Here is a 21,405-nt window from a genome sequence, read left to right as displayed (position 1 = left end):
ATTAAGGTTCGATCATCGGATGCTTCCTGCACCAACATGATGCATCCGCCTATCTCTACTAGCACGCCTTCCACTATATATGAATAGTCAGCCAATTGTAGTGTCATAGTAGTAAGTCTGATGTTCTGGAATCTAAGCTTCTTGCATAACGAGTATGGAAGTAGGCTGACACTCGCTCCCAAATCGCAGAAAGCCCTGTGTATGAGCTCAGAGCCTATTTTACACGGTATTGAAAAACTTCCTGGGTCCTGGAGCTTCGGGGGAATGTCTGTCGTGAGCAGAGCGCTGCACTTCTCCGTCAATGCTATAGTCTTGAAATCGCCCTTCTGTTTTCTGTTAGATAGAATACCTTTTAAAAATTTGGCGAACTTCAACATTTGGTGCAGTGCGTCTATCAGAGGTACTTCAATGTAAATTTCTTTAATCTTCTTAAGGAATTGGCAGAACTCTTCATCTTTTTGGGATGTTATTAGTTTTTGGGGGAAAGGAATTGTATGGTTTTGTGGGGGAAGTGGAAGAGTCCCTTTAATTTTCTCGGTAATCCCCCCTATCCTTGTTTTGGACCAAATTAGGGATGAGAGGAGAGGGCTCTTCTTTTAATTCAATTCCTTTCTGAGCAGTCATTTGGAGATCTCCCAAAGTCCATCCACTCCTTAGCTCAATGCGGTTGCAATGTTCCACCGGGTTTATGTCGAGCTTTCCCGGAAATGCTCCTAACATTCTTGAAAAGGACTAGGTTATCTGAGCGATCTGGCTATTTTGCATCTTTTGATGCTTTTCGGAATTCTTCATTCTTTGATTCAATTGCTTAATTTCGTTCTTTATTTCTTTTTGCTTCAAGAGAGCTTCTTCAAGCATCTTTTCAATTCTGGATAGTTGAGAGGATTGCTGTTGTTGATGAGTCCGTTGTTCAGATTGGTAGCTTTGTTGCCTAGGTTGGTAGCTTGGCTTTGCTGGTCCTTGATCTTGATTGCCCCAGTAAGAAAAATTTGGATGGTTCCTCCACCCAGTGTTGTATGTGTTGGAGTAAGGATTGTTTTGCTTTTGGTTATATCCGACTATCGCATCGCATTGCTCAAGTTAGTTTATTCGTGCTTGTATTGGCCCTAGGGGGCAAGTATCTTGAGCATGATCCGAACTTCCACAAGTTTTGCATACACACACTATTGCATTGGCTGTGTTGTTCCTCATGGTCTCAAACTTCTTGGTCAAAGCATCCAGCTTTGCAGACGTGAGTGTGACTACATCTACGTCAAATTTTACTGATGCCTTGACTGGATACCCAGGGAAGGAACTTCCAGATTTCTCAATTGCCCACTGATGATGGTTCTGGGCCATATTCTCTATTATCTCTTCAGCTTCATCAAGACTTTTGTTCATCAACGCACCTCCTGCTGCAGAATCGAGGGACACTTTCATATGATAGTTAATTCCATTGTAGAATGTGTGCAGCACCAACCACTTCTCGAGGTCATGATGGGGGCACTGTCTCAGCATACTCTTGAATATGTCTCATGCTTCGAATAACGATTCTAAGTCTATCTATTTGAAGCTTGCAATTAAATTCCTCATATGCGCATTTTTACTCGGCGGGTAGAATTTGTCCAGAAATTTCTACTCACACTGCTCCCAAGATGTAATACTGTTTGCTGGTAAAGAATTAAGTCACTGCTTGGCTCTGTCTTTCAGGGGAAATCCAAAAAGAAGTAACCTTACTGTTTTTGGCGGGACCCCATTCACTTTCTTAGTACTACAAATCTCATAGAAAAGCTCCAAGTGATGATTTGGATCATCATGCGGTCCTTCTCCAAATTGATTTTGCTAGACCATGTGGATTACTGCAGGCTTGATTTCAAAATTGTTGACTTCAATTGGTGGTCGGGTGATACTAAACTGAAGACCTCGTGCATAAGGTGCTGTGTAGTCCTTCAAAAGCTTATCAGCCATTTCGGAAGTTTTTTGTTCTGTTTGGAGTTTTTTCAAGTTTCTTCTTCTCAGGTAAGTTCTATTAATTTCTGGATCAAACGGCAGAAGTTTTCCTAAAAGATTAGCTCTTCACATGCAAGAACAATATATTGAATAATCCAAGTATAGAGTAAAAAAAATTTATATTTTAATAAGAATGCAGAAAGTAAAGCGAAAATAAAGACAAACAAAGTCTAGTTTAATCAAATATGATTATCACTAAAGTTATAGACACAGTTCCCGGTAACGACGCCAAAAACTTGTTACGCTTTCGCAAGTGCACGGATATGTCGTCAGTAATAAAAGATTATCGATCCCTCGATGACTGGTTATAAGCACTAGCGATTGTTCACGTAGAATTAGCTAAACTACCGATGGTTGTAGGTGAACTATTTCTTAAGAAAAAAAGAACTTGGGAAGTAGATGTGAGAACTAGTGTGTGTGAGAGAGAGAGAGAGAGTTTTACTCAACTTGGAAACAGCTCTAGGAGTTCGGTTTCGTTGTGGTGGTAGTTGATGTATCATGTTCTATCCTTTCCTCATTGTCAATCAACACGTACTTGTCAGAAGTTCAAGTTACTACCCTTAAGCACTAAATAGAGAAGATTCTTATGAAATCTTGTTACGATTAACACCTGTCACTAGGGCGCCTCGGTAGATCACAAGAATGTGAATATGATCTGTATCATTAAAGATAGAGATAGGGGTTTGATTTGGTTTCCTACTTCCTTGTGTGGAAGTGCTTCTCCTTTCAAGGGAGTATCCTAGATGTCCGTGAACGGGTTATCCCTGTCATTAGGACCCCTTGGGTATACGATCTAAGATCCTATCTTTACGAAATTAGTAATTTCTACACAATCAGTTAATACGACATGGTAATCTGAAGCAAGTTTCATGCATATCAAATAGAAACAAGATAAGTGAAATCATTCAATGAGAAAAAGACATAAACATGAGTCTTACATCAATACCTTTCCACAACTACTCCCTTATCCGAGAACAAAGAATCTACTTCATAGACGCGGGAGAGAAACTTGAAGACATAGTATAATTAGACATATAATCTCAAACAAGAAGAGAGAGAGAAAAGAGATGCTTATTCAATGTCGTCCAGTGATCTTCGAATCCAATTCTTTGCTTCTACGGTGATGGAGGTGATCTCGGATCGTCGAACGGAGGTCCCGAGACAGCGTGGAACGACATCAAGGTATATCTCTCTCTGACGACTCGCCTCCCCTCGGAGAAGGGTTAAAGACCCTTTTTATAGGCTAGGGCACGGGCGCCACACGGCCCGTGCCACGGCCATGCGAGATCCGCACGACCAGCTCCTCCCTCTCTTCGGGTGAAGTGGCACGGCCATGCGAGATCCGCACGACCAACTTCCTCTTCCCTTCGGATTGAGTGACATAGCCGTGCGAGATCCGCACGACCATGTCTTCCTTCAGCTCGGGTCTGCAATGCACGGTCGTGTGAGGTTCACACGGCCATGTGCTTCTTGGCTATTGGTCGTGAGGCATGGCCCTGCGAGGTTGCACGACCGTGTGCTGCTCTCTCTCGGGAATGGTCACACGGCTGTGCAGGGTTGCGCAACCGGTGTCAAGTGGCTCCCTTCTTTGCTTCGATGCGTCAACAATCGCTGTTTTCGCTCCAAAAGTTATCCCTATCAACACAAAATGAAACAAAGAGCAGATCTCTGACAAAAGAGTAATTAATGCAGAATAAACAATAGGAGAGATGATTGTATAAACAATATATGCAAATTAATCAAATGAATGTGCGTTAAAACATGCATAAAAGATCATAATATCTACGCACATCAAGTAAGACTTTGGTTGTTCCCCATCTGAGATTGATGAGGGCATGGTTCAGTGACTGTCCTTTCTTCCTCCCTTTGCCCGATTGATCGGTGTCTGTGTCGCCGATGAGGAGATGGGGGTCGACGGCAATATCCCCGCAGAGCTGACCTGCTAGCTATTGGTGCCAAGTCTTAGAAATCCCGTATATTGTGCGTCGCCGACTGGTGGAAGGAATAGAACATTGGGGTCCACACTTTACCTTTTTGCAGCCTTTCTGGACGGCATGCGTCCTGGGCTCGTTGTGTGGCTGCGCTCCTCCCGATCGAGGCCCCTTGTGAGGATGATGGCTACTCAACGAATGTCGCTCAGGCGCTATTGTGGGTTCGTCTGACACCTCCCTTCTTCTGGCCGCTTGAGTTTCTTTCACGTTTATGTATTCTGTGGCCTCTCTTTGCAAGTGGTCGAAGTCCCTTGGTGGCTTCCAAATGAGCGATCAGTAGAACTCCCTTCAGTGAGCCCTTTGATGAAGGCGTTCACCAACACATCTGAGGAGACCGCTAGGATGTCCATTGCCACCTGATTGAAACGTTAGATGTAGGCCCTCAATGCTTCCCTGGGCCCTTACTTCAGTGAGAACAAGTTCACGCTCGTTTTCTGGTGGCGACGGTTGTTAGCAAAATGGTGTAGGAATGTCGCTCGAAAGTTCTTGAAGTTATGGATGGAGCCGATCGACAATCTCTTGAACCAACGTTGCGCTGATCTAGAGAGGGTGGTGAGGAAGACCTGACACTTCACCCTGTCGGTGTACTAGTGAAGTGTGACCGCATTGTCAAATTTGGCCAAATGGTCATCCGGGTCGATAGTTCCGTTGTATTCTCCGATCGCCAGCGGAGTGTAGTGCCGAGACAGAGGGTCGTTCAGAATCCTTTGCAAAAATTGTTGATTGATTCGTTCGGGCGAATCATCGTTCCTCGGCGCCTTCCCTTTTCTTGTGTCCCGAACAGGCGCATCATTTGAGGAAGACCTCCGATCCTTGTTCGCTCGGCCCCATTCCTTCGATGGGGTTCTGAACAGCGCTCGGTGGAAGGGAATCGACGCATTGAGCGCTTCCCCATACGTGTCGGTCGGCTTCTTATTATTCCCTCGAGAGGATATTTGGTCCGCTCGGTCATTGTGTTCAGCCGGTCAACCAACGACTGATGCTGTGGGTTCGTGCGCTTGGCGCTCGGCCATCGCCTGTTGTTGTTGTTATTGTTACTCCACTATCTTTGCCGCTCGCTCTTGTATTAGCATGTCAAGCTCCTGTTGTGTCAGCGTTACCATGGTGAATCGTCCAGCATCCTCCATATTTTCGTTCGGATGCAGGATACGTTTCCACAGACGACGCCAAAATAATCTTGTCTGGAAGTGGGAAGGTGGAAAGTTTGGAATATGGCGGCTTCGCTGACCAACTGTAAACCTCGCTCCGTTTTGTAAAACATGTAATGTTAGTGTCGAGTCAGGAAAGAGGTCCTCGGCGTTGACCCTCCGACGCTCAAGTCAGTCATCGAAACCGTAGAAGAAGTGGAGTAGCAGTAGAACTAGCGTAGACAACAAATAACACATACCTCCGTCGGTGATGGACCCCCCTTTATATAGAGCTTTGGTGGGCGACGTGCACGTTTCTCGAGGCATGAGCACATTCTCCAATATGTCCTATGAAAGAACCTGTCAGGAAAGTACCTCTGACATTATACCTTAACAGGGTATATATATTCCTGACAAGACAGTAGAAACTTCGCCATACGATCCGCCTGTCGACCATGCCTTGTGTCTACAGCACTATCTCCCAAAAGGATGTTGAAAGATACTATAGTGATCCCGTTGCTTGGCCAAGCGGGGTAGGCACTCGGCCGGGACTCCGCTTCGTCCATGGTCAGGCTCCGCTGCTTGGCCGAGCGGGATAGCCGCTCGGCCGATACTCCTCCACTCTGTTGGCCTCAGTTGTTCTTCCTTGTAGTGACTGTATAGTAACATGTCTTCCCCCGTTCAGACAAACTATTCGGTCTCTTTAGCATCATGTTGTTCTGTACTGACCGTCGGCTGTCTTACGTATCATCCCGAGTTGGACAGGTGGTTTGCTCAGACATGTCTCCAGCCTATCAGGTTCTGATTGACCCGATCGGCTATTTCAATTATCCTCCGTTTGATCCTTTGACATCCGGACATTGACTATCTTGACTTTGACTTCCATCTGGATAGTTGACCCTATATCAAATGGAGCTCCCTCTATCCTGTATCAGAGGACAAGAACGGTTACGATGCCATAATCTGGAAGCCTCAGGCACGGAGCTCATCTCCAACAATAAGGCACTTCTCCATCACCAGCATAGACATGCGAGGACAAGAATCCCATAACAAAGTAACAAACTCCTACTACATCGACATTAATCTCTTCACACTGTATTAGCAGCCCAGCCAAGGCCTATATAAACGCTTCCATGCAGCCTATTCCCTGCGAAGTAACGAAGGAAGGGAGGGATGGGAAAGGCACTGCTCGTGTTGGCGGTGGCGATAGCACTGGCCTCGGTGCGAGTCAAGAGCATCCCCTTCACCGAGGAGGATCTCGCGACCGAGGACAGCCTGTGGGAGTTGTACGAGAGGTGGTCGAGCCACCACAGGGTGGCTCGAACCCACCGCGAGAAGCACCTACGGTTTGATGTCTTCAAGGAGAACGCCAAGTACGTACACGAGTCCAACAGGATGGGAAAGAGCTACAACTTGAGCCTGAATAAGTTCGGGGACACGACGCGGGAGGAGTTCAGGCGCACCTATGCCGGGTCGAGGATTAACCCCCACGGCTCGTTCAGAGATATTGGCAGAACCGGCAACGGGAGCTTCATGTACGAGAATGCCGTCGACCTCCCTGGCGCCATTGATTGGAGGCAGAAGGGCGCGGTCACTGACGTCAAGGATCAAGGCAAATGCGGTGAGTTTGATTTATAAGCTAGCTAACATTTAAAACAGAGCATGACTCTCTGAAGTACGTACTTCATTCAAACATCAATTCTAGGGAGCTGTTGGGCCTTCTCGACCGTGGCTTCGGTGGAGGGGATCAATCAGATCAGGACGAATAAGCTTGTATCCTTATCGGAGCAAGAACTCGTCGACTGCGACACTGACACTAACAGAGGATGCGACGGAGGCCTAATGGGTGATGCCTTCGACTTCATCAAAGAAAATGGTGGGATTACAACAGAGGAAGTCTACCCTTACGTAGCTAAACAAAACAAATGTGACATTGAGAAGGTACCTAGCTAGCGTACTGCATATAGCTAGCTCCAAGTCGAGATATATATACAGCTAATTCGAGAGCATACACTGTTGTCGACGCAGAAAAACTCTCATGCCGTTGTGATCGATGGGCACGAGGATGTTCCCATCGACAGTGAGGATGATCTGATGAAAGCCGTGGCAAAGCAACCTGTATCGGTCGCTATAGAAGCAGGGGGTGGCAAGGATTTCCAATTCTACTCTCAAGTAATTTGCACGCTCCATTTGTTTTTCACAATGATCTTTGCGTGATGTAATGTGTTCTAACCAACATGGTTGCCTTCTTTCCTTCATTGTAGGGTGTCTTCACTGGGAATTGCGGAACCGATCTCGATCATGGAGTTGCGATTATCGGGTATGGAGCAACTTCAGATGGGATGAAGTATTGGATAGTGAAGAACTCGTGGGGATTAGAGTGGGGTGAGCAAGGGTATATGAGGATGCAAAGAGGGATCTCAGCAAAAGAGGGGTTGTGTGGCATTGCCATGCAAGCATCTTATCCTATTAAGACATCTCCCAACCCAATTTAACTGCGAGTCTCTTAAGGAACTTTGAAGATGTTGTTTGCCAATGCATAAGAAGAAATTTAGTTGCTATTTTGTAAGTTTTCGACATGTAGAACTTTGTATTCTTTAGGGCTGCAACATCTTGGTGCAAACAGCTATATTAATAGTTTGAATAAGATAATAAATAAAATCCTATATTATCTTCTTCGCAATCCAATGAGGATAGAACAAACTACTGCTTCATAATGATGGAAATGCAATATGTCTCAATAAAGAGAAGAACAACTCCCAATCAAAAGGAACTTTTGTTAAGTGACAACCTTTCAACCATTTCACAGATTGCAGATGCATGAGAAAGATCTATAATGAAACTAGAGCACTTGACTCGTGAGGCAATATGCACTTTTCAGTGAATTCAAACAAGGAAAAGTGCTTGTTCTTTTACAAAAGAGAACAATCGATCAGGTCCATTTGTTCAAGATCCGAAAACCAAGCAAGAGTTTGACGATTTCAAGTCGATCATCGATCATAGCATCTGATTGGGTCATCTTCTGCTATGTACAACTTCTTTGCTGGAAGAATCTGTGTCTGAATCTTATTCTCCTCCTTTTGTTTTTGCTCCAAAGGTTCTCTTGCCAATTTAGCTTGTTCCTGATCAATACTGAGTGCGCACATCGTTTCCCTGACAAAAGAGTACAACATTAGCAGAAGCTCAATCCTAAAGCAGTTTTGTTGTTCTGATGCATTGGCTTGTTTAAGACATTTTGGCTCTGTATTGAGAAGAAAAGGTTGATGACCAACTAAAACCAGTGCCAAGTATCTAATTCTATTGATCTCATCTAGAACAATGATTAAACTAGCAGTGTTATACCTTATACAATCAACCTCAGGTTCAAAACGAGAAGACGAACAAAGAATTGGAGGCAAGAGGCTGCATGGTCCACTTGGTATCTCTATTATTGACCACTTAAGCATACAACACGTCTAGAGAAACAAGAACTGAATGATAAACATAGGAATGAATGGATTACAGAAATTCCTATTAACGAAGCAGAGAAACGATTATATTCTAGTAGTGAGAAGTATTAGGGTTATTGAATATTAAAAGTGAAAAAAATAATGATGATGATGATATATATACAAATATTTTGCATAGATTTATTGCTTCATACAGATTAACAGTCATGCTAGGGAATTTCCTTGCTCAACTGCTATGAATTGAGGAAGAAACTTTCTCAAGATTAGGCCATTTACTTCCCTATTGCTTCTTACAATACTGAACCACTGGCTGTCAGGATTGCAAGTTCCATCTAAGCTTAAACACTTGCAGAGATCGGTCACGATAACGCCTTTGTCTCCGATGTCCAAACACATAACACCACCATGGTCTGTAAGATTGGATGAAATGTGCAATTTCGAGTCGGATATTGGTTCCCATCTCGATCTGCTATCCTTGCAACTTGTCCCCAGTTTCACTGGTTTACCCACACCTTCAGCTTGCAAGCAAAACTGGGTTCCTTTCAGCATCAGTTTTAGCTTTTTTGTGTAGCTCCAGGCGTCGGATTCGGAACACTGTCCCAGCTGAATTTGCTTCAGTCGAGAGTTCATCACAATGCAAAGGCCAGTCATTGGATGAAATATGACATTGTATGGTGAATTTTTCGAAAGGCCAGGACCTGTGGCACAATTAAGCTTCATAATGATCTCATACCAGAAACTACAAACGTTTGGAAAAGTTAACATATACCTAGGAATGGATATTGGATGGCAGCAAGTCTTTGAACAAAGCTGGAATTCCTGGGCTTACACCAGTCCCAGCTCAGAAGTCCATATGTCTCATCAAACCCTAATTGCCCTTCTCTCACATAGTAACTTCCTTGCAATGCCCAAATAGCCCAATCTATGTCCTTCTCAGCTGCATAACTCAAGAAACAGTTGAGGAATCTGTTATCAACCTCATTTGCCCCACTTTGATCAACCCCAAACTCAGACAGGAACAATGGCCAGCCTTGCTCCAGCAAAAACCCTACTTTTCTGGTGATGTTTCCAATTACCATCGCGCAAACTTGGTTAGGGTTGTCGGCAGTCCAGTTGCCACCATCTGAGAACCCATACCAATGGTACTCAAACACAAGCTTTCCTTTGAAGCTCAGATCCACCTGGTTTCGAGACAGGAAGCTGAGGTCTTTGTCATAATCTAGACCAGATAGAATGACAAGGATGTTTGGATTTGCCGAATGCACGATCTCTGCACCTCTTTGCATATACCTGATTCGAGATGACAAAGACATGTATAACAAAGTTTTGAGCAAACAAGAGAAGAATTGTTGGATTTTGTACCTGTACCAGAGGCTGATGTTTTGCTTTGGCCCTCGGAGCTCGTTCCTCAAGCTCATGCCGACAACACTGGATGAACCATTGAAGATTGTTGCCATCATCTCCAGGCCTTCCAGCCATTCATCTGGGTCGAAGTACTTGTCCCCGAAGAATCCATTGCCGTCGTATCGACTACAGCACCAACCTGGTTTGCTTATCTGGTTGTCCAGTATCACCATCAGCTTGTTGCTTGCTAGATTTGACACAACAGCCTGTTCAACACGGATGAATATATTTGGATGATGATCCTATCCGATTCAATGTGAAATTTGTATATGAAAAGGAGAAAGGGCGAGATTTGGGGGACCTGGAAGGCCTGGAGGAGGGTGAGATCGAGCAGGGCGGGGTTGTTAACGCGGACGCCGGCGGTGGACTCGAAGAGCCCGAGGCCGTCCAGCGAGCGCCGGACGGTGAGGGAAGCGAGAGAAGGGTCGGTGAGGAGGAAGAGGGGCCAGGTGAGGCGGACGCAGTTGAAGCCCATGGCGGCGACGCTCCTGGAGATGGCGTCCAGAGGCTGCTTGCTCAGCCCCTCCGCCACCGCCGGCTCGAGGTGGGCCGCCCAGTTGGCGCACGCCAGCTTCACCCGCCGCCCCGCGCCGTCGACGACCCATCTGGAGCTGGTGGAGAGCGGGAAGACGATGTCGGCGCCAGAGGAAGCCGGCGTGCACGTTAGGAGGAAAAAGGAGAAGAGGAAGAGGAGGAGGAGGAGGAGGCAGTTCGTGGCGGATGCTGCGACCATCGATCCACTCTGGTGATTGCGCTGCGACACAGAAGAAGACAACCAATTTATGGTTCGAGTCATGATCAATTTAGCGAAATCAACGCCTTCACGCAACAGCAACAAACCGCTTCTTTAATTATTGTTAAAAAAAAATAATAATAATCAAGATCTGTAACATCCAATTTGGAAGCTGGAATCTCCCCCAATTATTGAGCGAAGAAGAAAGAAATAAGCAAGAACAAACAAAGAACGCAGAACATCAAATCGATTTCCCTCAGTCCAGATTCGCAATGACCGCATCCACGACTTCCTGGGTCGTGCTGCTCCCTCCCAAGTCCTTGGTCCTGCATTTGCCACCGGCGATCACGAGCTTCACGGCGGTCTCCAGTCGATCGGCGAAAGACGGGAACCGGAGATGCCTCAGCATCATCGCAGACGACAGGAGCAGCGCCACCGGGTTCGCTTTCCTCTGCTCCTCTATTTTCTCATTCCCCACGTTGCCAGCCGAAGCACCTTGCTCGAACACCGCATGATCTTGTCCGACATTACCTGAGATGATTTAAAAAAAAAAAAAATCAACCAACCAACCACGACAATCCGGCAGTCGGATCTTCGTTCGAACCAACCAACCTCCTGGCATGACGCCGGTGCCTCCGGCGATCCCTGCGGCAGTGTTTGCGATCAGAGTGCCATAAAGATTCGGAGTGACCTGCAAAAGAAGGTGTCAGCGAAGTTCTTACAGGGGCAACCGACAAGAACACACGTACCATAACATCAAACTGCTCGGGCTTCGAAACGAGCTGCATGCAGCAATTGTCGACGATGATCTCGTTATAGTCGATCCCTGGATATTTTGTTGCGACCTCACGGCAAGATTCCAAGAACAATCCGTCTGCGAGTTTCATGATGTTGGCCTTGTGCACGGCTGTGACTTTCCTTCTGTTGTTGAGGTAAGCATACTCAAAAGCATACTTCGCAATTCGCTCAGAACAGAACTTTGTTATCACCTAGCAAATGCATCAGCCAAGATTACATTTTCTTTTCTTTTCTTAACTTTTTAAATTTTTTTTTTTGAATTATTTCGATTCATCAGATTGTTTGATCAAATTAAAACAGCTTGATGAACTGAAATAATCGGCACTGTGCAAAAGGTAGGGAGGTAAATCAAAGTTCACGTGTTCAATGTGTAAACCACCATCATCACATCACCTGACCATCTCAGCTAGTTGATGGGAGGCATATGATTGGCAAATTACCAAATCATGTATATAAAGTTTCAGAATCATGTATGCTATATCCATTTTGTCCCTCCAATCTCAATCCATTGTTACAGTATGATAGTAATATTCTTAATGACAGATATAGTATACCAATTGATATTTAAATAATATATATAATCATGAAAATTAGATAAATACATATGACCTGATTTCATATCATTCCAAACTCTTTAATTCTACCAGTCGATTTTGACCAAAATAATTATCAGTCAATTTTGACCAAAATAACGTACATAAAGAATTTGGAATGACATAGAACTATATCATTTGTGTTTATCTAGTTTTCCTAATTATATTCATGACATAGAACTATATCATTTGTGTTTCTCTAGTTTTCCTAATTATATTCATGCTTTTATACATCAATTTAATATAATCTAGTAAAAACAATGATTTTTTTTTAACATATTCATATTTAAAAAAATTAACAGAATCTAATTTCATATCATTTCGAGCTCTTTATGTACTTAGATATCTCAAAATAATATAAAATCTATGGGTCCTTACTATAATGTGATTGATTTAGTAATTTTAAAACTTCAATACGTAAATATTCATTTACATAGTTCTATAATTTGTCTAATAATCCCTTATGTGCTAGTCATTATTCCAACTACTAATAGTCATTCGTGATTTATCTCTCCGTGTTGACCTTGGGACAGATTAACGGAGGCGCTGGGACGAACATATTCGTCTTTTACCATCATAATTTGTCTAATGATCTATATAATCTAATATATAGTAAAGACAAAAAAGAATTACAATTTAATTTTGCTAATTTTAGGGCTTTAAGTGAAACATGGAATGAAAGAACTTACTTTGAGACTCTCTACGACGCCAGGGACGACCTCGTGCTCTAGACCGGAGTACTCCCCTTCCGTGTTCTCCCTGATCACCACGATATCCACCTTCTCGTGCCTGGTCGGCAGGCCCTCCAGGCTGAAGCAGTGGACGAGCGAGGCGTAGAGATCGAGCTCCTTCCTCAGCTGCACGTTTAGCGAGCTAACCCCTCCGCCCATCGGCGTCCGGAGGCCGCCCTTGAGGCACACCTTGTTCCTCCGGATCGATTCGAGCACCTCCACCGGCACAGAGGTCATATCGCCGTGGACCTCGTAGGTCTCGAAGCTCACCGGCGCATGCATCGCCTCCATGACCTGCTGTACGGCGCCGGTTACGAGAGGCCCGATGCCGTCGCCAGGGATCAAGGTCACGCGCCTCGGGGAGCCGTCGCCCGGGCGGGGCATGTAGGTCACCGACCGACGGAAATCGGTAGGGGCATGCAGTTCGCGGCCGGTGCTGGCGCCGCGGAGGAGGTGGCGCAGAAGCGGCGTAGACCTTGCCATCGAGATTTGGGATGGGGATTAGGGTGCAGATTAGAGGCGCAGACTTTGCCATTACTAAATCATTGGTGTATTAATGAGATTTCGAAAATACCCTAAAAAATTGGGTTTTTGTTGCTTGTGGAAAGGTCAAGCTTTCCTTTTTTTATGAACCTTAAAATAGTAAATTCTTTTTTCTTTTTTTTTTGTTTTTAAATTACCCCAACCCTAAACCTCTCTGATGACCGGGGATGGCCGACGTTCGCGCTACCCTCCACGTCTCCAACATTCCCCACACGGCAGTCGCTGCAGAGCTTTTCGACTACTTCGATGCTTCCGTGGGTTCCGTCTACGCCTGCAAGATCGCCACCGCCCGCAGGAACTGGAAGTCCAAGGGTTTCGGCCGCGTCCAGTTCGACACCTTTGCCGCCGCTGAGCGGGCTCGTCTCCTTGATGACGAAGGCCGCCTGCCCTTATTCCAACACGCCCGCCTTACCGTCTCCCCTTCCCACAACGACATTGTTGTTAGGGCCTCTGAGGGCCAGAACCGCCTTGAGGCAGCCGCGCTTCATGCCGGTGTGCTAGTGGGCGAAGGCCACATGGAAATCTTCGAGGCTTGGGAGCAGGTGAGGGTGGAGATCATGCCAGAGAGGAAAAAGCTGGAGCTTTTTGTGGACTATGGCGGTGAGAAATATAAGCTCGAGGTTTTGTTTGGAGACATTCTTGAATCGAGTAGCTGTTGCTTGGATGGACGAGAATCAATTCTTCTACAGGTTTGAGTTTTTATTTGACTTCTATTCTAATCTATTAGTTTGTACTTTGGAATTCTATAGATCGGATATTTCTATGTTCTACATGATTACAGTGCGGAAATGTCTGTAATAATGGTGTTTGATATTGGTTATGACAAGAGGAACAGGGAGTTTTACCTGTAGAGGATGTTTAGTATGAAGTCTGTAGAAAAAACTAATGGAAAGCTTATGTTTGAATTCCCTTGTCAATTAGATTTTACAGAATCTGGTTTCTCATTCATGCTTTGTTGATGAGATGATAAAATTCAAAACAAGGTGGATTTTTTTTTTTTTCAAATTCCACTTATTAAAGCTTTTAGGATAAGATAATATTGATATTTATGGCATAATTCAATCGACTTTGCATATAATATGAGTGGTTTTCTCATTACTGCTCCAAATATGGTTAATCTAACAACAAGGTATTGGGTCATAGTAAATATTTCTACTAATTGTTGTAAGCCCCCACTATTAAAAGGATACTTGTTTTCGATTGTCTCTGATCACGTCTTACCAAAGATGTTTATGGAGTTTTATCTTTGTTAGGAAAGGACAGAATAAATTAGGAGAGATCTGGAGGCTATTCTTTTACCTTTTTTTCATTTGTATTTTAGTTTATACTTGCCAACAATTGCTGTTGAATGAATTCTTCAATCTGTGAAATTTCAGCTCCAATATGCACCTAGATGTTTTGTAAGGATCCATGGACTTGAGAAGGAGTCCAACGATCGTTTCCGAGTTTGCAGAGAGGATATCCAGTTTTTATGGGTCCGGACAACAGATTTTTCTCCAAATGGCTCTATTGGGAAATCATTTTATTACTGTTTGCAACTTTCGGATGGACTCTCATGTGCAGAGATCCTTAGAAAACTGCCCTTCTCTAGGGCACTCGGGGAACTAATCCTTTCTAAAAGGAAATCATCTTCTTCTTCCTCCTTAGTTTCCTTTAATTGCCTTGGTGATTGCTCTGTGCCATATGAGATTCTTTACCAGATAAATTCTCTAGTCCATATGCAGAAAATAACTTTCAGACAAGTTACCATTGACCTATTTGATATTCTGAAAGGATTGCCTTCAGACGTAGCTATTAAGATCCTCATGAAGATGCACAAGTTGGTTTCAACTTGTTATGATCCTGTACAGTTCATCAAAGATGAGCTGTCTAGGATAAAAAGATCTAGCACTTCTCCATTCAGCAAGAGTATTATAGCACAGAATATGATGAGTTGCTATAGAGTTCTCGTTACCCCCTCTAGAATTTACTGTTTGGGTCCAGAACTTGAGAAGTCAAATTATGTAGTAAAGCATTTTTCTGCTCATGCATCTGATTTCCTTAGGGTAACTTTTGTTGATGAAGATTGGAGCAAGCTTCCTTCTGATGCAATCTCAGCAAAAATTGACAGTGGTGTGTTTTCTGAACCTTTCAGAACTGCTATCTATACTCGTATACTATCTATTCTCAGAGATGGGCTTCCCATTTGCTCAAAAAAGTTTGAGTTTTTGGCATTTTCTGCTAGTCAGCTTCGGTCAAATTCTGTATGGATGTTTGCCTCTAATGATAATTTGACTGCAGAATCCATTAGAAAATGGATGGGTCATTTCAATGGCATTCGTAGTGTTTCTAAGTGTGCAGCTAGAATGGGTCAGCTATTCAGTTCTTCGATGCAAACAATGAATGTCCCACCTCCAGATGTGAAGATCATTCCAGATGTTGAAATCACCACTGAAGATGGGAAGAAATACTGCTTTTCAGATGGTATTGGGAAAATTTCATTGCCATTTGCTAGACAAATTGCTCAAAAGTGTGGATTAAGTAATACGCCTTCAGCGTTTCAAATTAGATACGGTGGATATAAAGGGGTAATAGTTAGTGATAGAAAATCTTTTTGGAAGCTGTCCTTGAGGCGAAGTATGCTGAAGTTTGAGTCAGCTAACACAATGCTTAGTGTCACAAAGTGGAGTGAATATCAACCATGCTTTCTGAATAGGGAGATTGTGTGCCTTCTGTCTACACTAGGAGTCAAGGATGAAATATTTGAATCGATGCAACATGACCAAATGCAGTTGCTAGATAAAATGCTTACTGACACGGAAATTGCCTTAAGGGTACTGGATACACTGTCTGGACCTGATATCAGAACTGCTGTAAAGATGCTCATTCAAGGGTATAAACCGAATTCAGAACCTTATCTGTTGATGATGCTTAAAGCTCATCGAGAATATCAGTTATTGGATATCAGAAGTAAATGTCGGATCTTTGTACCAAAGGGTCGTGTTCTTATTGGATGTTTGGATGAAACATCTGTGTTAGACTATGGCCAGGTATATATCAAGGTAACTATGACAAAGGAAGAGCTTCAAAAGGAGAATACAAATTTTATAAAAAATGCTGACCAAATAACTGCAACAATAGTTGGCAAGGTTCTAGTTACAAAAAATCCATGTCTTCATCCTGGTGATATTCGAGTCCTACAGGCCGTTTATGATCCTCTGATAGATTATTTGGGATTAGTTGACTGCCTTATTTTCCCTCAGAAAGGTAAAAGGTATGTTAACATGTGACTTTTAAATAAATTAAACTTGAGGAACACAATATTATATAATTATACATGATAACTTACAAGTCTTTGATTTGGGACATGTGTTCATAAATAATTTGGAAGTTATAATTCTTCATATATGCCAAATTGCTTTTGGGACAAAAGTATAGTTGGGGCATGCTATAAATGTTTTACTACTATTTGAGTGACTTTGAGTCAATTAATATGATGCTTACTAAAGACTGAACTTTACTTTTTCTTTCATTTCGAAAAATAATTTTGTCTCTGTTTATTTGTGACTTTGATTCTGTAACTTTAACAGCAATGCACGCTTCAGTGCAAAATTAGATTTATCACTAGCTTTCATGGAATTGAAAGAATCCTTTACATGATTTCAAGTTCCTTGTTTACTATGAATACATGATAAGAAGCATGACATTATTTCAGTAGGTCACCATTTAAAATTGTGTATTATGGTGTAATAAGAATGCATATGATTTGCAGTAGTTTGTATGAATAAAAGATTATCCATGGTTCTATTCCACACAAATATAGCCTTTAAGACATATAACGACTTCATTTTGTAGTCTTTCATTGATCTTTGATCAATGAATTGAGAGTTTCTTAGGCTGGTTTGCATGTCAAAGTGTGAACTTTATTTAAGAATCCCGAGAAGAGGAATTAGGGTTTTATTTGATAGGAGAAAAACATTTTCTCTTGGATATGGAAAACTGTCTGCTCACTTTATAAATTTACAAATTCTTCTTTGAATTCGTCAAAAGAACGGTATTAGTCGAATCATGGTGATACTATGTAGTATAGATATCATTCTAGAAATTCATCGTTGAATTGATAATTGATGATAGAAGTACAAATTATTATTTCTTTTTGAAATTTCACATTGTGTTGACTAACACAATTGAAATCTATTATTCTAATAAATTATTAAACATGGTGATCTCTTATGTTGTCCTTGCCGCCCATGGGAAGGTATACGATACTATGCTGATGCTCGACACACTGCTTTGGCATGCGCTGAAATATGCTAGGATGAATTAAGTTGACTAATGATATCTTCATTAACAAACTTTTATTGACTTGATGTTTGTTATATTTTTTATTTTCTCTAAAACTTTAATTCAATTGACTATCTAATTGATATAGCCTTTTCTTTAGACAAAAAATTTAAAGTGGAAGGAGATTAAAGGTGTAAAACTTATATGAATTCGTAGCAGCTTGATTTAATGTGTGTTGGGTGTTGCCACGATATGGTGCAATAAAATTTTAATATTCATAAACTTATGTTTACATGTAAAAAAAAAAAGTGAGTATAGGAGAAAAAGTAGGCTGTTTTCAGTTTTGGTACGCTTTGATACATGCCGAAGTGAGTATACGTTAGCACACTTTGACACATACTTATGTCCGGTGTCCCTTTAATATATGCCGAAGTTTGTTGACTGTTGGTACAATAGAATTATTATTTGTAGAATTAAATCAATTGAGTGGTATAATGGAATAAAACCTATCTTAATTCATTTTAATATGCTTCAACGTGCTGAGTGTCAACACACTTTGGCACATGTTAAAGCATTTGGAGTTTTGGCACGGTACAATATCAAGTTTGTATCATATCATTCTTGGTTGAGGGTTGAAATCCTGATACAGAATGATACTTTAAAACTTGATTAATCTATTCTGTACTGACTGTCAATATCTTTCACATAAAAGTTGGTTCTTAGGTCATAACTATGCTCAATAGAATGTATTTTGTTTTTATTGTAGTGTATGTCATAAACAAGACAGAGAAACTTATAGGAATATATTTGTAATGATGTATTTACCTGATGACTTTCTAGTAATAACATTTCATTTGATAACTCTATCAAACATACATGATATTCATATAGTCTTTCATGTGATTTTATGATGCATGATTTTTTTAAGAATGCACAATTTTCTGTCAAATTTTATGAGTACATTGAAAGTTCTGCTTTCAACTCATTTCAACTGCCTAGTTCTTTTTCTACCTTTTAACTGCTAAGAGTCATTGTAGGAAACCCAAATGAAAATCAAAATGAACTAAATGCAGTGGTTCTTTATTTTCTGCTTAACATGCTCATTTGTATAACATTTAAACTAAATGATTGTGACATATACTTTGATGTTCACCTGCATACCCACCCAGCATTTGACACCACACCTATACATCCGTCAAGAACAAGCTGGATTATGTGCAAATACTTGAAATAATCAGATCTAGCTGGAGTATGCTTGTTTAAGCTAAATTCTTTATACAACACATCTTGGAGTTATCATATGTATTGGTCTCTCTAGTAAATGCATCGTATAACATGTTGCTATTGGCTACACTCTTTTTGCAGGCCCCATCCAAATGAATGTTCAGGTGGAGATCTGGATGGTGACCTCTACTTTGTTTGTTGGGATGAAAACCTAATACCTCCTGAGACTGATGCACCCATGGATTACACCCCCACGAGGCCTCGTATAATGGACCATGATGTGAAACTAGAGGTATGAACATTGCGATTTATGTTACAATGGCCACTGTTTTTTATACTTCGATGCAAGTGTGTGACTAATTGAGAGATATTATATGTTTTTCAGCGTCAGATAGCATTCATTTCTGCAGCATAGACAAGAAAATGTATACGGATTTTACAAAATTATCTACAAAAGTTTATCTAAAATGACTAGTATCTGTCGCAAAAGAGAGCATCTTTTGGCAAGTAATGATGTTGTAAACATGTTTGCATGCTCCAGATCTTGGCTCTGAGACCAGCCATCATTTGAATTTGTACAATGTTCAAATGTAAGCAGCCTTGTATTGAGTTTGATGATAAAGGGACATAATGCATTTGATCAATCTCCGATATTTACTGTGTTGATGACGTTGTTCAGTCTCCTAATTTGATGCATCCTTTCATCTACCAATTGGCTAACTAGTGGTATAGAGGATCTTTGTACCTATTTCAGGATGATGCTTAAATATCTTTACAAAAGAGTTGGCAAATTATTATTTTAGTAGAATACACGAGAAACCAAGTTTTTGTGGTTTTCTATCCTTTATATAGTTCTCAGGCTTATAGTTTAACACCCTCAATTATTCCTTCACCTAAAATATTTTTGAACAGTAATGTGCTTCCTTTTGAGTTCTGATTTGCATTTCACCATGCTGAGTGCACCTCTGATTAGCTTTTAACACATCTTTTCCGAATGCAGGAAATTCAGAAGTATTTTGTCAATTACATGATCAATGATAATCTCGGCGCTATATCGACCACTCATCTGGTTTATGCAGATAGCGAACCGAGCAAAGCAAGGTGTTCCAAGTGCCTCGAACTAGCAAATCTTCACTCCATGGCAGTCGACTTTGCAAAAACTGGAGCTCCTGCAGAAATGCCAAGAGCACTACGACCCAAAATATTCCCAGACTTCATGGAAAGATTCGAGAAACCCATGTTCAATTCCCCTGGAGTCATTGGGAAGCTATATCGAGCAGCATCAAGTTATCATGAGGATTTAAATTCTGAAACCATCACTTCTCAATGTGTTTACGACTATGATCTACTAGTTGAAGGTTTTGAGGCATTCCTTGGTGCTGCAGAAGAATATTACAGCCGGTACGCCGAGAAACTGGGCTCACTGATGAATTACTATGGAGCAGAACATGAAGATGAGATCCTGACTGGCAACTTGCGCAATAAGTCTGCGTACTTACAAAAGGATCGGAAGAGATACGGAGAAATGAAGGACCGGATGTTGATTGGGGTCAAAAACTTGAAGGAAGAGGTCGACGGTTGGTTCAAGTGCAGCTGCCCGGAAAAAGACTTATTCAAGATGGCATCGGCATGGTATCAAGTGACCTACCATCCGGACTATCGTCCGGAAACTCGATTCCTTAGCTTCCCTTGGATAGTAAGTGATGTTTTGCTGAGGATAAAGGCGGCAAGGGCTAGGAAGAGTTGAATGTCATGGCAAGTGTGTGTTCATATGTATTTCTTGTGCATTATCTAAACAGTTACATTGTCTTACTCTGGTCCACCTAAGTATAATGTTGAGTTTGTATGATAAAGATGGGTGTTTTCTATTGGTGCAGTGGAGGTGGACAAGAAGGGAGTGAATTGTCGAAAAAAAAGAAACTATTAAGTGTGTATGATAGAGATGGTGTTTTCTACAGTCAAGTGGAGTGTTATTCCACTTATTAGAAACTGCCTCAATTTAATTAACAGAAAATCAGATCGCAACGCTGATAGTCGATCAACTAGCTAAATGGAGTTGAACTTCCGTTCTAATTGGAACTGCCTTTTAACAATGGATGTGTGTTAAATCATCAGAGTAGAAGATGACTAACCGTAAGGGTGCATCAACTAGTCAAAGAACTAAATAAATAAAAAATAAACATCAAGCTCCGGTTAATGAGAATTAACGTATAACGATTATTTTAAGGACTAATAATTATCTTACGGGATAACAAGAATGAGGAATTGAACAAGGAGAAAATCATTATTTGTCACAAAAGAAAACTTTATTAATAATTAAGAGATAAATCCTCGTACAATTCAATAGGTATTTATATAAAATCTAAACCCTAGAATAAAGAAAAGAAAGAAATCATAATTTATGGATCTCAATTCTTATCTTATAGGACGTATATAGATAAACCATAACTAAAATACTATAAATATCAAAAATACGCTAAATATCATAAAAATAAAAATTGCTAAAAAAATAGTAATAAAATATTCAGAGGCTCCGACGAGACCCTAAATGTTACTTTTT

At 41.7% G+C, this 21,405-nt stretch overlaps 4 protein-coding genes across 5 annotated transcripts; 2 read left to right on the top strand and 2 right to left on the bottom strand.

The window, feature by feature from the left end:
- The first annotated feature begins 6,280 nt into the window (after positions 1 to 6,280).
- LOC122053472 (vignain-like) lies at positions 6,281 to 7,602 on the top strand. Its single transcript, XM_042615527.1, has 4 exons — positions 6,281 to 6,728; positions 6,813 to 7,048; positions 7,136 to 7,279; positions 7,372 to 7,602. Exons 1-4 carry the CDS (start codon positions 6,281 to 6,283, stop codon positions 7,600 to 7,602), a joined length of 1,059 nt encoding a protein of 352 aa, XP_042471461.1.
- Positions 7,603 to 7,795: 193 nt separating this feature from the next.
- On the bottom strand, positions 7,796 to 10,727 carry LOC122051062 (glycosyl hydrolase 5 family protein-like). 2 transcript variants are annotated; one of them, XM_042611995.1, is made up of 5 exons: positions 10,262 to 10,727; positions 9,919 to 10,166; positions 9,326 to 9,846; positions 8,833 to 9,254; positions 7,796 to 8,260 (listed from the first exon to the last, which is right to left on the bottom strand). In XM_042611995.1, the coding sequence occupies exons 1-5, from the start codon at positions 10,691 to 10,693 to the stop codon at positions 8,234 to 8,236; spliced, it is 1,650 nt and encodes a 549-aa protein (XP_042467929.1). In that variant the 5' UTR covers positions 10,694 to 10,727; the 3' UTR covers positions 7,796 to 8,233. The 2 variants fall into 2 exon arrangements, with proteins under 2 accessions (XP_042467929.1, XP_042467928.1); XM_042611994.1 differs by having other exon boundaries at positions 7,796 to 9,254.
- A 43-nt stretch (positions 10,728 to 10,770) lies between these two features.
- LOC122051063 (isocitrate dehydrogenase [NAD] regulatory subunit 1, mitochondrial-like) lies at positions 10,771 to 13,298 on the bottom strand. The gene is made up of 4 exons (XM_042611996.1): positions 12,774 to 13,298; positions 11,443 to 11,682; positions 11,306 to 11,384; positions 10,771 to 11,224 (listed from the first exon to the last, which is right to left on the bottom strand). Exons 1-4 carry the CDS (start codon positions 13,296 to 13,298, stop codon positions 10,950 to 10,952), a joined length of 1,119 nt encoding a protein of 372 aa, XP_042467930.1. The 3' UTR covers positions 10,771 to 10,949.
- Positions 13,299 to 13,370: 72 nt separating this feature from the next.
- LOC122051061 (probable RNA-dependent RNA polymerase 2) lies at positions 13,371 to 20,859 on the top strand. Its single transcript, XM_042611992.1, has 4 exons — positions 13,371 to 14,047; positions 14,735 to 16,611; positions 18,987 to 19,137; positions 19,846 to 20,859. The coding sequence occupies exons 1-4, from the start codon at positions 13,526 to 13,528 to the stop codon at positions 20,590 to 20,592; spliced, it is 3,297 nt and encodes a 1,098-aa protein (XP_042467926.1). The 5' UTR covers positions 13,371 to 13,525; the 3' UTR covers positions 20,593 to 20,859.
- Positions 20,860 to 21,405: the final 546 nt, after the last annotated feature.

Source organism: Zingiber officinale, chromosome 3A, assembly GCF_018446385.1.
Source record: "Zingiber officinale cultivar Zhangliang chromosome 3A, Zo_v1.1, whole genome shotgun sequence".
NCBI lineage: Eukaryota > Viridiplantae > Streptophyta > Magnoliopsida > Zingiberales > Zingiberaceae > Zingiber > Zingiber officinale.
This window is presented reverse-complemented; position numbering and strand designations above follow the sequence as displayed.

Excerpts from the sequence above, each read along its gene's own strand:
- LOC122053472 (XM_042615527.1), top strand. The coding sequence starts at position 6,281 with ATGGGAAAGGCACTGCTCGTGTTGGCGGTGGCGATAGCACTGGCCTCG. Across the intron at positions 6,729-6,812 it reads CAAGGATCAAGGCAAATGCG|GGAGCTGTTGGGCCTTCTCG; the intron begins GTGAGTTTGATT and ends CATCAATTCTAG. Across the intron at positions 7,280-7,371 it reads ATTTCCAATTCTACTCTCAA|GGTGTCTTCACTGGGAATTG; the intron begins GTAATTTGCACG and ends CCTTCATTGTAG.
- LOC122051062 (XM_042611994.1), bottom strand. The coding sequence starts at position 10,693 with ATGGTCGCAGCATCCGCCACGAACTGCCTCCTCCTCCTCCTCCTCTTC. Across the intron at positions 9,847-9,918 it reads AACATCAGCCTCTGGTACAG|GTATATGCAAAGAGGTGCAG; the intron begins GTACAAAATCCA and ends ATCTCGAATCAG. Across the intron at positions 9,255-9,325 it reads CATCCAATATCCATTCCTAG|GTCCTGGCCTTTCGAAAAAT; the intron begins GTATATGTTAAC and ends ATTGTGCCACAG.
- LOC122051063 (XM_042611996.1), bottom strand. The coding sequence starts at position 13,298 with ATGGCAAGGTCTACGCCGCTTCTGCGCCACCTCCTCCGCGGCGCCAGC. Across the intron at positions 11,385-11,442 it reads CCGAGCAGTTTGATGTTATG|GTCACTCCGAATCTTTATGG; the intron begins GTACGTGTGTTC and ends CTTCTTTTGCAG. Across the intron at positions 11,225-11,305 it reads CACCGGCGTCATGCCAGGAG|GTAATGTCGGACAAGATCAT; the intron begins GTTGGTTGGTTC and ends AAATCATCTCAG.
- LOC122051061 (XM_042611992.1), top strand. The coding sequence starts at position 13,526 with ATGGCCGACGTTCGCGCTACCCTCCACGTCTCCAACATTCCCCACACG. Across the intron at positions 16,612-18,986 it reads TTCCCTCAGAAAGGTAAAAG|GCCCCATCCAAATGAATGTT; the intron begins GTATGTTAACAT and ends CTCTTTTTGCAG. Across the intron at positions 19,138-19,845 it reads ACCATGATGTGAAACTAGAG|GAAATTCAGAAGTATTTTGT; the intron begins GTATGAACATTG and ends TTCCGAATGCAG.